The following is a 15,676-nucleotide window of genomic DNA, read 5'->3' on the forward strand; positions in this document are numbered from 1 at the left end:
GTGCTTATATATCGTCTGTGTATCTTTAGTCATGAATTGTGTATTGAAATCTTTCCCCCACTTTAAAAATTGGGCTGTATGTTTCTTTATCATTGAGTTTAAAAGTTCCTTGTAAAGCAAGATAGAAGCCCTTTATCAGATACGTGCTTTGCGAATATTTTCTCCTAGTCTCAAGCTTGTCTTTCCATTTTTCTCAACAGTGTCATTCAGGAGCAAAAGATTTAATTTTGATCAAGTTCTATATATCTTTTTTTTTTTTTTTTTTTTCGGTGGATCATGGTTTTGGTACTATAGCTGAGAAATCTTTGCTAACTCTTGAGGTCACAAAGATTTTCACCTGTGTTTTCTTCTAGACGGTTAATAGCTTTAGGTTTTAAAGTAGATCTGTGATGCGTTCTGAGTTAATTTTTGTATATGATGTAGGTGCATATCAGATTTTATTATTTTATCATTTGCATATGGAGATCTAATTGCTCCAGAAAAATTTGTTGTGAAGATAATCCTTTCTCCACTGATTACCTTTGTACTTCTGCTAAATAAGTTGTGCAAATATGTGGATCTTTTTCTGCACTGTTTACTCTGTCCCAGTGATCTCTTTGTTGATTTTTACACCAGTATCATCCGATCTTGATTATTATAGTTTTATGGTAAGTCCTAAAGTCAAGTAGTGTAAGCCTTCCAACTTTGTTCTTCTAAAAAAATTTTTTTAGCTATTCTAGGTCATTTGCATTTTCATATGAATTTTAGAATCTGCTTGTCAATTTCTCAAAATTCTTCTGGAATTTTAACCAGGACTGAGTTGAATCTATAGATAAATTTAGGGATAATGACTTTTTTCTGGTAATAATGAGTCTTCTGACTCATGAACATAGTATATCTCTCCAGTTATTTATGTCTTCTTTATTTCCTCTTAACAACTTGTAGTTTTCACTGTAGAAATTTTAATATTTAATATTTCTATGCTATTGAAATGCTAGTGAAGTATATATATATATATATATATATATATATATATATATATATATATATATATATAATGTTAAACCAACCTTGCATAACTGGAATAAATCCTAGTTGGTAAGATATATATCTTTTTCATATGTTACTGGATTCAACTTGCTAAAATTTTGTTTAACATTTTACATTTGTGCTATGAGGGATATTAGACTGTAGTTTTCCTTTCTTTTAATATCTTTGTCTTATTTTGTTATCAGGGTAATCCTGGCCTCATGAGTTGAAGAGTATTTTCTCCTTTTCAGTTTTTTTAGAAGAGTTTGTGTTGAATTGGTATTGTTTCTCCCTCAAACATTTGGTAGAATTCACTAGTGAAGCCATCTGGGCCTTTAGTTTTCTTTTTGGGAAGATTTTTAACTACAAATTCAATTTATTTAATAGATATAGGGCTATGCAGATTATCTATTTCTTAAATGAGCTTCGGTAGATTGTGTCTTTCAAGGAATTTTTCTCTTTCATCTGAATAGTCTAATTTAGTGTCATCCGTTTTTCATAATACAGCTGACCCTTGAACAACATGGGTTTGCCCCTGTGCTGGTCCACTTGTGTGTGGATGTTTTTCGGTAGTAAATACTACAGTACTTGTGCCATCTACTGTTGGTTGAATCTACAGATGCAGAACCGCAGGTATGGGGGATGTGATTTGGAGGGCTGACCATACGTTATAAGAGGATTTTTTACGGCGCGGAGGGTTGGCACCCCTGACCCCCATGTTATTCTCTTAATATTACAGAATCTGTATAATCTTTACCTCTCTCATACATGATATCAGTGATGTGTGCCTTTCTTTTTTTGTGATCACTCTGCCCAGAGGTTTGTCAGTGCTATTGATCTCAAAGAAGTAGCCTTTGGTTTTGTTCGTTTTTCCCTAATGTTTTTCTTTTTCCTATTTCCTTAGTTTCTACTTTTATTATTTTCTTTCTTCTACTTACTGTGGGTTTAACTGACTCTTCATTTCTAGTTTCTTAACTTGGAAGTTGACTTGGAAGTTGAAGTCTCTGAGACCCTTATTCTTTTCCCATATAGGTGCTTAATTTCTCCCTAAGTACTGTTTTTTTTTTTAGTGGCATCTCACAAATATTGGCATATTGTACTTTCATTTTCATCTAATTTTAAAGTACTTTTTAATTTACCTTTTGATTTCTCTTTTGATCTATGAGCTGTTTAGTTTCCAAATATTTGTGATTTTCCAGTTATATTTATTGATTTCTAATTTAGTCAATGAACATTCTTTGTATGACTTTAATCTTATTAAATTTACTGAGACTTTTTTATAGCTTAGAATATGGCCGCCTTGGAAAATCTGCCATTGCGTTTGAGAAGAATGTGTACGGTATTGTTGTTGGCTGGGGCATTCTTCAAACATCAATTGGATCAAGAAATCTGTATCCTTACTGATATTTATCTTCCTGTTCTATCAATTATTTGGAGAGGGGTATTGAAATCTCCAGCTGTAATTGTAGATTTGTCTATTTATCCTGTATTTCATCAGTTTTTGTGTCGTGTTTTTTTTTTTTTAATATTTATTTATTTATTTATTTGGCTGTGTTGGGATCTTCGTCGCAGCATGCGGGATCCTTTGTTGTGGCGTCTGGGCTTCAGAGTTGCGGCGCACGGGCTTACTCGCCCTGTGGCATGTGGGATCTTAGTTCTTCAACCAGGGATCAAACTTGCGTCCCCTGCACTGGAAGGTGGATTCTTAACCACGGGACCACCAGGGAAGTCCCTGTGTCATGTGTTTTGAAACTCTGTTATAATGTGCGTAAAGATTTAGAATTGTTATGTCTTCTCAATTAATTGATGCTTTTATGATTATGAAATAATAATGATATTATCATCTGGAATCTACTTCATCTGAAAGGTTCCTTTTGATTAACGTAGAGTGGTATGTCTTTTACATCTTTTTACTTTTAAGTTATTTATGTCTTTTATTTCAAGTACATTTTGTACATGCAACATATAATTGGTTCTTGTTTTATCTGACCTGACAAGTTTTGCCTTTTCATTGGGGTATTTAAACTATGTAGTATACGGCTTCCCTGGTGGTGCAGTGGTTGAGAATCTGCCTGCCAATGCAGGGGACACGGGTTCGAGCCCTGGTCCAGGAAGATCCCACATGCCGCGGAGCAGCTAAGCCCGTGAGCCACAACTACTGAGCCAGCACTCTAGAGCCATCAAGGCACAACTACTGAGGCCCGCATGCCTAGAGCTTGTGCTCTGCAACAAGAGAAGCCACTGCAATGTGAAGTCCGCGCACCACAACGAAGAGTAATCCCCGCTCACCACAACTAGAGAGAAGCCCACATGCAGCAACGAAGACCCAACGCAGCCAAAAATAGAAATAAATCAATAAATAAATTTATAAACAAAACCAAAAACAAACAAACAAACAAAAACTATGCAGTATAAACTAAATAGTATAAACTGTTTTATGTGATTAACGCTCTTCTCTACTAATTCTACCTGAATTCCGTCAGTTCTGGGTAAGTTTTGATTGATTAATTTTTTTCCTAGTTATGGGTCACATTTTCCTGCTTTTTTGCATGCCTGGCAATTTTTGATTGAATGCCAAATATTATGAATTTAGCCTTGTTTTGTGATTGTTATGTTGTTTTCCTATGTTATCGAAAACATTGCTTGAAATAGTTTGATCCTTTAGGGTCTTGCTTTTAAGATTTGTTAGGTGGGGCTGGAGCAGTGCTCAGAGAGGCTGTAAATATTCCCCATTACTGAGTCAAGACTTTTTTGGCATCTTCTCCTCAATGTCTAACAAATCGTGGATCGCTCTAGTCTGGGTAATGGGAGCAAAGTTTGTTCCTGGCCCTGCATGATCACTGGCCCCTTATCTTTAATTTTGGGTGGTTCTTTCCCTGGTCTCAGGGAGCTCCTTCTCGTGCATGGAGCATTTGTCCTCAGCAGACAGCAGATGCCTCCCTGGGCAGCTACTCTGTCCCGTGAACCCCTCCTGTCTTTCGGACTCTAAACCCCCTCCCCTCAACTCAGGACGCCTACCAGACTCCAGCTCTGCCTTCTGAGTCACGGCGGGGAAGGCCTCACCTTGTTTATTTTCTGCCGTTTGTTCATGGGTCTCTGTCCTACACTCCTTGACGGCCAGTGGCACTTCATCTTGGCCAGAAGCGGGAGTCAAATCAGAAGGACTTCTAATCCTCTCTTGTTATATTTTCAACCATGTTAACTGAAACATTGTAGCATTTCTCACTTTACTAGACTTGACTTTTATACCCAACTCGAAATCAATATATGAAATGCTTTCCTATTTAGCTTTCTCTGAGGAATCTCCTTGTTATGAAGAAAACATGGATTGGAAAATCATTGGTGATAATTATTTCGCATTTTTGAATAACTTGATCAAGACTCCAATAGCTTCCATATCCAGGTGAGTTTTCAGAATTCAACTTCTAGGTCTTGACAACTATTATCTGAAGATAAACAAAACCTAATTATTGGAGGCACTTGCTTTAAAATGTGAGATCCTGATTTAGCTATCAATAAAGCACTTCATATGTGTTCGGTTCTCTAAATATTTGTGTCATAGAATGTATGACTCATGTTTCCATGGATTTTGAAAGGAAACAGATTATGGTAATAAGATTTCCCTTTGAGAGCATAATTTATTATAAAATACTCCCAAAATAAAATCTTTCTTTGAAAAATAGTCTTATCTAGTTGCTTAGAGTTTAGACTCAGGATCGATGATTTAAGAGCCTGGTAGTTCTGGAGACTTTTGGGAGAGAATTGATCTTTGAAGCTAAATCTGCCAGATTATATACTGCTTGGCTATTTCAGCACATGTGTTGAAATGGACATTTTTATGTATAATTATGGATATTGTGTATAGTTTAAAAGCACACTTTATTGTCTGTGGGGTGTGTTGGGATGTGATGGGACAGAAGCTTTGCCTTAGAGCAGTAGTTCTCAAACTTGGGAATGGATCAAATTTATCTGTGAAATTTGCTAAAAATACAAACGCTTGAACTTCGCCCCAGACATGCTAAATCTTGCCTGTGTGTAGTACCCAGGTTTCTGTAGATATGAAAAATTCTACAGGTGGTTTTGGTGCAAGCCAAAGTTTAAGCAGCACCCCACAACATCTGTCTAGACCCGGGATTCGTCACTCCTGGGGAGACTTTAAGCTCAGCTATTAATGGGTACAGGAGGAAGAAAAGGTGATGGACCCTCTGGAGAATCAGTCCCTTGCTCGTGTTGGATTTATAATACCTCACTTTCCCGAAAGTCTCAGCTATTTAATAGCACAGAAAGATGGCAATGAAACTAGTCTGTATATGCTCCAAGGACATGTTTAATTTTATATTTGTAGACTCATAGCAGCTGGCATAGTATCTTTCATGATAGGGGCTAGGTAACTAGATGTTGACTTAATGAATGAATGAATAAGAATGGACACTAAGTACAGAGTTAATATTAAGAAAGCTGAGCTTGAAATGAGAAAACCCAGCCCAGATTCCAGTTCCTGCCATACAATAGCAGTTTGAATTTGCTAATTAAAAAAAATCCTGAAATGTTTCTTTTCACATGGAATAGAAATGATTATGTTTACCTCAAAGGGCTGTTGTAGGCATGAACTAAGATTATAGTGGTGAAAGTGCTTTAAAATTGTAAAGTGATATAAACGTATGTGGCAATATCACTACTAGTAGTACTAGTTCCGCTTCGGCCCTTGCTCATCCTACTATTACTACCCCATGACCTCTCAGATCCTAATGAAAAAGAAGATCATTTGCAGTCTGCTCTACCAATACACGATTACTCACATAGTAGTTGTGCATGTATTTCTACGCAGGGCTGCATTTGAGTAAGGTTCATATTGAAGTCTTCAGAGTGTAGCTTTCTCTTTCATGATAGAATGTTTTCCCAGGAAATGTTTTCGATGTTCCATGGTTCAGATTAGCCGCTGTCTGTTCTACAAATGACAATAAAGTAAATTAAGCCTGTATTTTTCCTGCTGTCAGATCTCAGCTGTGAGAGAGGAAAACAATTCCTTGCACTTGACCCATCCTCTGTGTATTCTATGCCAGACTGTGTTACACAACAGAATTACAGAGTTAAGGAAGTTTAGAAAGTAATTCACCCTTTAGGGCATTAAGAGCCAATGCAGGTCAAAATCCTGTATCCACAATTCTGAAATCTGAAAAAGTCTGAAAATCGAAGCTTGTCTCAAGATCGGCATCGCAACTCATTCTGCAGACGTAAGTGTTAAGGGGTCTGTTGCCCCTCCCACTGAACCTGTTGGGAGGTGTCCCTGCAGAAGTGTTAGTGAGTTGATACAGGGCTGCCCCGGTGCCCCTGGTGGAGGGGCCATGAATGCATGTGTGATACGTGCACAGGCTCCCTTTCTAAAGTCTGAAACACACAGGGCCCCAAAGATTTCAGAAGTGGACTTGTAGCTCCTGAGTCAGTCAGTTCTTCAAGTGAGGGCTCCTATTATAAGTGTGGGTTTGTCTTAATTGCCGAGCTGCTCCTTTGAGAACTCTTTGTATTTAAAAAATAAACCCCCGGAGGGGAAGTACGCCATCTAAAATGATGAGTTTCTGATAGTGGGAAGTACAGCATTGTTTAAAGAGCACTGCAGTTGCTTTCTAGAATGAGAAATCCTAACACTTGTCCTTAGATCATACAGGGGTAGTTTCAAACCGTCTTGCAATTTGGACAACCTCTGTCGCCAAGACATTCTGAGATGTAATAAGGAATTGAATCCTAAGATGCCTCTGGCATAAACAGCAAACTTATCTTTAATGATCATGCATATAAACTCACTGAGTAAAGTAACTTAAAATGCATTGTTTTTGGTGCAAGAAGCAGATTTTAAGCTAAATGTATGCAACTGCATTGTAGATTTCTAAAACATTTTCAAATATTCACATGAATCCCTGTTGAGAAAATATATTGCCTAGTAAATACTTCATTTATGTTTTACTATAAACAAATCCGAGTATTATCTAAAAATTTGATAAGTTGAATTTGTCTTGAATTTATTTATTTTTTCTGATACTGCATCAGTTCTGTTAATATTGTAGGGTCTGAAATTTCACAAAGGCACTTCTAATGATGGAAAAGAAGTTGCAGACCCTTGAGGATGAACAAATGAACTTCCTTTTATCTCTTACGGGATTTTTGGAGAAATTATTATTGCCCAATCCTTTCAGCTCATCCAGTATTCCCAAATTCCGTAACCTCTCATCTCTCCCTGAGACGATTCTAAATACAAGTCATTTGTGGATAAATCATTTAGCGAGTTTAGAGAGAGAGACACACCTGGTATTGATACTCAGAAACTTCTGGAATTCGGCAAAGAAATGATTGAAAAAGTACAAACTCTTGAAAGTCTCTGGATAAGGAAGGAATCAAGAAATATCTTGAGATTTATGGAATTAATACTTTTTGGAATGAATCCCAAGATCCTGGCATTGTGGACGCATGGCACTTCAAAAGGAGAAAGAGCTAAACTGGGAATCTTGTCTACTCTTGTAAATTTTTCTGATCCAGAAAATGAGAGGATTCATAGTAAAAGCTTTAACTTTTCCCAGTTGCTCCATTCAGATTGGCCTCAGTTGCCAGCCAGGAAAATGGATTTTGTTCATTTAAGTGAAGTGATAATAAATAGTCTCTATGAATTAGGATTTCTGAGGCAGGAACAAGTCTCAGAAGCTGTGGGCACAGTCTATGCTATGAGGAATGCATCCGATCTTTTCTCAGCGCTTTCTGAACCTCAAAAGCAAGACGTTGATAAAATTTTGACTCATGTATATCTAAATGTCTTCCAGGACAAAGATTCAGCTTTACTTCTCTAGATTTATTCTTCATTTTACCAATATATTTATAAATTCTTGAGCATTCAGAGGAGAGAGTCTTTGCTATCTTTCCTTACGCAAATCTCAAAACACATTTTGGATATCATAAAGCAATTTAATTTCCAAAACATCAGTGAAGCATTTGCATTTTTTTCTTTTCTTTTTTTTTTTTTTTATGAAGGAAACGGGAGAAGGAGATAAGGAACTAACAAGTTAAGCAGCTAATCTCAATCTTGCCTGATACTGGAATGGATTTCAGGTGTTGAATATATGTATGTGGGTGCTTGAGTTTGGTTTTTTTTTTAAAATTAATTAATTAATTAATTTATTTTTGGCTGGGTTTGGGTCTTTGTTTCTGTGCGAGGGCTTTCTCCAGTTGCGGCGAGTGGGGGCCACTCTTCATCGTGGTGAGAGGGCCTCTCACTGTCGTGGCCTCTCGTTGCGGAGCACAGGCTCCAGAGGCGCAGGCTCAGTAGTTGTGGCTCATGGGCCCAGTTGCTCCGTGTCATGTGGGATCCTCCCAGACCAGGGCTCGAACCTGTGTCCCCTGCATTGGCAGGCAGACTCTCAACCACTGCGCCACCAGGGAAGCCCCAGCATTTGCATTTTTATATGAGACAACAGGGTTTCTTGGGGGAATTTCTGAAGTATCTTACTGTCAACAGTTGCTTTCAATTTTTAACTTTTTGGAGTTTCAAGCCCAATCCCTGATGTCTACAGAGGGCCCCGCAGAGGAAGTGATCCATGCTACTTTGACAGGTCTCAAGCAGCTCTTCATGGTGGATGACAGTTTTCATATTTCTTTATTTCAGTATGTGAGCCAACTCGTCAATGGCTCAGCAGAAGCCCTGCTGGGTAGTGAATGCTTTGTTCTGGATAATAAAAGCATTTCTTCCGTGAATTATTCAATAGATGAGGGGTCTTCATCTATTCGCCCATGGGCACACATCCTTTCAAACCTCTCAGCAATCGGCGGTGAGTTCTGTGAATTTACGGCCGTTCACTGTACCATTTCATGGCTGCAAACGTGGGACAAAATCTGTGGACACATGACTCAAATATTTCAGCTGGACACGAATATTTTCACTCCTCTTCGTGTTGGTCTCACTCAGATTTTGGATGCACTGGAGTGATGTGAAAATTCCCAAAAGCTGCCAGGGAATATTTCCAGATGTGGAAAACAAAATGAACTCTACTTTGAAGCATTACTTGGATGTTGAATATAATGATGGGGACTTATTTTTCATTGAATACATCAAATATAAATTGTGTGAACGTTTACTTAAAAAATGTGACTGACTTTCTAAACGTTATACTTAATGCAGTCTTTGAAAAAGAAAAGGTACCAAAATCTGAGATTTTATTAACTCTTTTAAATGATTCCACAAACCAAGTAAGGATGCTTATCAACAACTTAACAAGGGACTTTGATTTTGCACCTCAATCCAACTGGAAACATTTTACTGAATTAATTCTAAAACTCATAGAAATGTCAGATGAAATGCCTCATCAGTTTCAAAGTATTTGGCTGCATTTAGTAGCTCTGGGGAAGGAAATTCAAAAACTTGTGAAAGATATTTCCCCTAACATCCTGGAGAAGAACACCTCTTCTAAAACTGAAAAAAATTTAAACGTAATTGCTACCAGTCCAAAGGAAAATGATATACACAACTTAGGCCGTTCACTTTATCATTTAGCTAGTTACCTTGCCTTCAATTTATCTCATGATCTCCAAAATTCACCCCAGATAATTTCTCATGGATTAATGAAAGCCGTGGGTCTCAGTATTGAATTCGTGAGGGAGGCGTTCAATGCCCTGATGCCCTCAGTTTATCACGATATTCCACAAGAGCCAGATAATTTTCAAGTTTTAAAGAAGGTAACTTCTCTCCTGCGCATGGTCAAGGAAACAGACATACACCTGCTAGTAGACCAGCTGGAACAGATAAGTGAAAGCCTGATGGATTTCTTTTCTTTTTTTTTTTTTAAACATCTTTATTGGAGTATAATTGCTTTACAATGGTGTGTTAGTTTCTGCTTTATAACAAAGTGAATCAGTTATACATATACATATGTACCCATATCTCTTCCCTCTTGCATCTCCCTCCCTCCCATCCTCCCTATCCCACCCCTCTAGGTGGTCACAAAGCACCGAGCTGATCTCCCTGTGCTATGCGGCTGCTTCCCACTAGCTATCTATTTTACATTTGGTAGTGTATATATGTCCACTTCCCACTAGCTATCATCTATTTTACATTTGGTAGTGTATATATGTCCATGCCACTCTCGCACTTTGTCCCAGCTTACCCTTCCCCCTCCCCGTATCCTCAAGTCCATTCTCTAGTAGGTCTGCATCTTTATTCCCATCTTGCCCCTAGGTTCTTCATGACCATTTTTTTTTTTTTTAGATTCCATATATATGTGTTAGCATACGGTATTTGTTTTTCTCTTTCTGACTTACTTCACTCTGTATGACAGACTCTAGGTCCATCCACCTCACTACAAATAACTCAATTTCGTTTCTTTTTATGGCTGAGTAATATTCCATTGTATATATGTGTCACATCTTCTTTATCCATTCATCTGTGGATGGACACTTAGGTTGCTTCCATGTCCTGGCTATTGTAAATAGAGCTGCAATGAACATTTTGGTACATGACTCTTTTTGAATTATGGTTTTCTCAGGGTATATGCCCAGTAGTGGGATTGCTGGGTCATATGGTAGTTCTATTTTTAGTTTTTTAAGGAACCTCCATACTGTTCTCCATAGTGGTTGTATCAATTTACATTCCTACCAACAGTGCAAGAGGGTTCCCTTTTCTCCACACCCTCTCCAGCATTTATTGTTTGTAGACTTTTTGATGATGGCCATTCTGACCAGTGTGAGATTTCTTTAAGAACGTCAGTAGGTTAGGTACTGGCAGTTTGGGGGTCAGCTTCTTTGTTGACTTGATGGAAAAACTTGTCGACAGCTCACGTTCTTGGAGTGTTTACCACCTGCTGAGGTTCTCACGCCTGCTTCCTAAAGAGGACGCCGATGCCTCAGTTGACGTGTACTATGTGCTCCCTCATGCCATGAGGCTCCTGCGGGGCGTGGGTGACAAAAACATCATGGAGGCCCTCAAGGATGTCTGTAACGTCACACTCCTGCATGGCATAAGCCTTTCAGACGTCACCAAGGAAGACTTCGCTATTGTGATTGAAACTCTTTTGGACACAATTGAATTAATATCAGATCAACCAGGCATCCTTTCAGAGGCTTTAACTTGTCTTCCTGTGTTTTGGTGTTGGAATCACACAACTTCTGGATTTCAGCAGAATCCAAGGTCAGGAGCCTGTGATGCCCACGAGCTCACGTCTCCTTCCTTTCACAGCAAAGTGGCCAGTATCCTTGACCACCTCCACCTGTCTTCCCCAGGTGAAGACTCACAATGTTGGAATGAAAGCTCACAGGTGGAAATAACTAGGAAAGTAGCCTGTGTAATTCATGAATTAATGGATTGGAATTCCATTCTTCTAGAGCTGTCCAAAGTCTTCCATGTTAAAACTTTGCTTGTGAAAACTGTGCAAGAATTTTGGCATAAGGTGTTACCATTTGTCCCATTTTCTGGAAATCAAAGCAATGGCAGCATCTCTGAACTTTGTCCCAGTGGTTCCATAAAGCAAGTTGCTTTGCAAATCATAGAAAAATTAAAAAATGTCAACTTTACAAAAGCCACATCAGATGAAAACCTCCTTGATAAACTAGCTAGTTTAAACAAGATCCTTAACGTTGATGAAGGAACAGAATCATCTGTTAGAAATATTTCCTTACATTTGGAAAGGATAATAAACTTGCTTTCTAGGGATGAGAGCCTAGAAAATAGTACTAATTCTCTAGTCTCTCTATTCATGACATTTCTGAATGAAAACCTTACGGGTGGGGACTTCCCTGGCGGTCCAGTGGTTAAGACTTCGCCTCCCAATACAGGGGGTGTGGGTTTGATCCCTGGTCAGGGAGCTAATATCCCACATGCCTCTGGGCCAAGAAATCAAAACATAAAACAGAAGCAATATTGTAACAAATTCAATAAGACTTTAAAAATGGTCCACATCAAAAAAAAAATATCTTAAAAAAAAAACCTTACGGGTGGTAGTTTAGAAGCACTATCACGTTTTATTAAAAAAAGTGAAACAACTTACAACTTCGAAGAACTATGGCTTGAGTTTGAACAAATCATGAAAGATCTAACCCATAACTTTAGTATCAGACCCCTGTTTTCTGAAATTAACAAAGAAATGCAAATTACTAATTCAGTGGCTCTTCAAAACCTAACTTTGCCACTTGCCCATTTTTTGGAAAGCCTGGATTCATCATCCTTGAAGACACTAGAAATCATTGAAGATTTTTTATTGGTCATAAAAAACTGGTTTCATAAATATGCAAATGAAGATTACTCCAAAATGATACAAACATTATTTCTTCTTACAGCTAACAAGAGTTCAACTGATGATAAAGCTTTGTTGACTAAAGATATTGCTACCTTTTTGGGTTATCTCAAAAATGTTTCTAGAGAAGATAATTTTGATGTTGCCCTACTTCTTCGTCTGCTAAACCAAGAACAGCTAACTAATTTCTCAGTTGTTCAGCTGCTTTTTGAAAACTTCCTAATTAATTCAATCAACAACTTAGCTGAGAGTGCTCAAGAAGCAGCCTTGAATTTAAGTGATACCAACCTTCAAATAATGAATTTCATTAACCTCACCTTGAACCATACACAGTCAGAAAATGGTGAGAGAATCATTCTCCCTCCAAGAAGCATAGTGGATTTCATGGAACAGTTTTTGAAAACATTCTTCCCCTTTTTACTAAAGAAAAATTCTGGGGACAAAATATCTCTTCTGCTGAAAGACTTCCACAAAGATGTCATTGCAGAGATGAGGTGAGTTTACTTTTGCTTCATATAGTGCCTGTAGTTACACGTTACAATCCAGTTTATTTCCTGGAGTTTGCAAGTGTCGATGACAGCACTTGTACCAACACCTTTGAATGATCTTTGAAGTGAATTTTGTCTTAATGAACGTTTTATAAAAATCAAGGTAAAATAACTTTGAAGATTGTCATCTAACTAGTAAATATATGTATATAAGCCTAGCCCCTGGCAATTAATCACTTATTATGCTTTATTACAGTTTTGGATTATGAAAATAATTATAAAATTCTACTTTATATGGAAATGAAAAATTGTTATTATATATGTATATGGATATATGTGATGGTCATATTTTGAATTAATGCATTAACTGTCTAATCACAAACGAAGGGCTTAAGTATTTTCATTCCAATAAATCTACTGATGTTTATATTTGGAATTGCTAAAACTCCAAAATTTTAAAACTCAGTCACATTATGTTTTTTCATACATTATTTTTCATCCCTTTTGAAGCTTGCCAGTGAAAAGGCTGGAGGGAGATTCTACCTTATTCTGTGATGTCCGTATCAGTCAGGTCTCAACCTCAGAAGCAGAACCAGAGCAAAGACTTCATACAGGGATTGAATTGGCTTCCGCAGTTTTGGGGATGGCTGAGGGAGTCCAGAGTCAGCAGGGCAGGCTGTTAGGAAACGAGCTGGAATCCCACAGGCAGGAGCTGCAGGTTCCCATCCACTGGGGTCCGTTGGGGGGCGGGGTCGGGGTCGGGGCCGGGGCCGGGGCGATGGGGAAGGAGGTATCCAGCTGCGCATGCGGGTAGGCTCGCTGGGTCCGGGAGGTCCTAACCCTCTCGAAGACCTTGCGACTGGTGAGGTCAGGCTTCCCCGGGGCAGCATCCCTTCTCCCTGACTTAAAGCTGGCTGACTGGGGTCTTCAGTCACATCTGATGAATCCCCTCCAGCAGCACCTAGGTTAGTGTTTATGATGCTACAAAGCGGCTGTCGTGCACTCTCATGAGCGAATCACCTGTGAAGCTCACCAGACCAGAAACACACCAGAAAGGGGCTCTGGGGCTTGAATGTGGGGCTCGGCCCAACCGAGTTGACAAGTCACAGAGCCCCTGCCACGCTGAGTGGCTCGCTAGGTCTTGGAACATTCAGAAGGACGTTAACTCCTACACTGAGAATCACTTTATGGTCATTTCACGTTCCTTTCCTTTCTAAAAGCAAAGTGCATGGCTTTTTAAGTTGTTAGGTTTGAGGCATTGCAATGGATTTATACATGAAATCCATCCAATCTTTTCATTATTTGGCCACAAAACATGAATTTTCATCTGGGATGTATTTTAGCATTTCAGTATTTCAGTCAGTATTATCCTCCCATGATGCTACTGTAAAGCAAAAAAAATCACTACAGTTCACCCTTGAACAACCGCATGGGCCCAGTTATAAGTGGCTTTTTCAATAAATAGGTACTACAGTACTACCCGATCCACAGTTGGGTGAATCCGTGGATGTGGAACCACAGACATGGAGGCTGGCTGCAAAGGAAAGTCAGTTCCCATAACCTTCGGGTTTTTCAAGGGTCAACTGTGTATGTTTTCAATCTTTTCATTACTAACTGTGAAATTTAAAAAATATATATTTACAGTTTTGTCCCAAAGGATAAAATTCTAGAAAATGTGAAACTGGATCATTTTCTTACCTCCATGAAAGAGGACAGATAGGTGAACATTTTTTCATCTTTAAAGGAAGCTGTGTATCACCTAATCAAATGCTCATTTATGTTAGACGGTGGAGAATTTTATTTTGACAATCCTCTAGGACTGCAGTTCATGGGAGATTTATTCCACTCTCTTCTAAGGGAAACCTCAATGAAAAATGAGACTGAAAATAATCTGGAGTTTCTTACAGTGGTGAATCAATCAGTTGCTTTCCCATATGAACAGTTCTGAGGACCTTTTCAAACTCAATCAAGATCTCAGGTCTGCTCTTCACCTCGTGAGAGAAATGTCAATAGAGATAGCACGTCTCATGGACACTCTTTTAAACTCTCCTATTAAGGACTTACGTGCCCTGTACCCTGCCCTCCAAGAAGTTATACTCGCTAATCTAACCGATTTGCTTTCCTTTATAAATAGTTCATCTCCCCTAAGAAACAGAGCAACGTTAGAAATTACCAAGCGCTTACTTGGTGTTATCTCAAGGGCAAGAGCGGGTGGAGAAAGTCGTGCCCTGGACCCCCCTCTCAGAAATGTCTAGAACTCTGACCATGCTGGTGGACGATGGAGCCGAAATGAGAGGTCTTGCCACCTCCGTCACCTCCACCGTGCACCTTCTTAAGCTGGCCGAGAAAACTTCAAGAGAGGTGGCTGCCATGTTTGAAATGCCTTTCGTCTTCACAGCCAACAACACCATGAAATTCTTGGACACCCTTTATTCCATTTTACAACAAAGTGTTCGAGATGTTGCCAATGAAATGATTACTTTGAAAAAAGCAGATCGTTTAATATTTGAAAATATAGATGACTTGTTGATGCCATTTCTTGACTTGGCCTTTGGGATGATTGGAGTCAAACCTGCTGTTTCCCAAGACTCTGATATTCTCAATATGTCATCTAGCATATTCACATATGTGAACCAGTCCAAAGATATTTATGATATTAGGGAAGAAATAGCTGAATTTTTAACTTCTGTGAAAATCAATTTGGGAGATATGGAACGTCTCGTGGCAGCATTTAATAATGGGACCCAAATATTTTCTGTGGATTCTGTCAACTTATGGGAAGAAATCCTGGATTGCTTAGTTCCTATAGATAACATCATCAGTCACATAGACTTTTTATATTCTAATCCAATTTGCACTCATAATTTGCCTCAAGATACAAAAGGGGAAAGAACTCGTGAAGTGATCCTGTTTTTG

The 15,676-nt window shown here is 38.6% G+C and overlaps 1 protein-coding gene across 1 annotated transcript in view; it reads left to right on the forward strand.

Moving 5' to 3' along the window:
• ABCA13 (ATP binding cassette subfamily A member 13) overlaps nt 1-15,676 on the forward strand; it is a 312,932-nt gene that overhangs the window by 34,611 nt on the left and 262,645 nt on the right. The window contains 11 exon segments of the mRNA XM_061199026.1: nt 4,297-4,411; nt 7,071-7,293; nt 7,296-7,977; nt 8,436-8,973; nt 8,975-9,046; nt 9,048-9,807; nt 10,731-11,745; nt 11,956-12,766; nt 14,405-14,672; nt 14,674-14,991; nt 14,993-15,676. Coding sequence (XP_061055009.1) covers nt 4,297-4,411; nt 7,071-7,293; nt 7,296-7,977; nt 8,436-8,973; nt 8,975-9,046; nt 9,048-9,807; nt 10,731-11,745; nt 11,956-12,766; nt 14,405-14,672; nt 14,674-14,991; nt 14,993-15,676 — 5,486 coding nt within the window.

This window comes from Eubalaena glacialis, chromosome 8, assembly GCF_028564815.1.
Source record: "Eubalaena glacialis isolate mEubGla1 chromosome 8, mEubGla1.1.hap2.+ XY, whole genome shotgun sequence".
NCBI lineage: Eukaryota > Metazoa > Chordata > Mammalia > Artiodactyla > Balaenidae > Eubalaena > Eubalaena glacialis.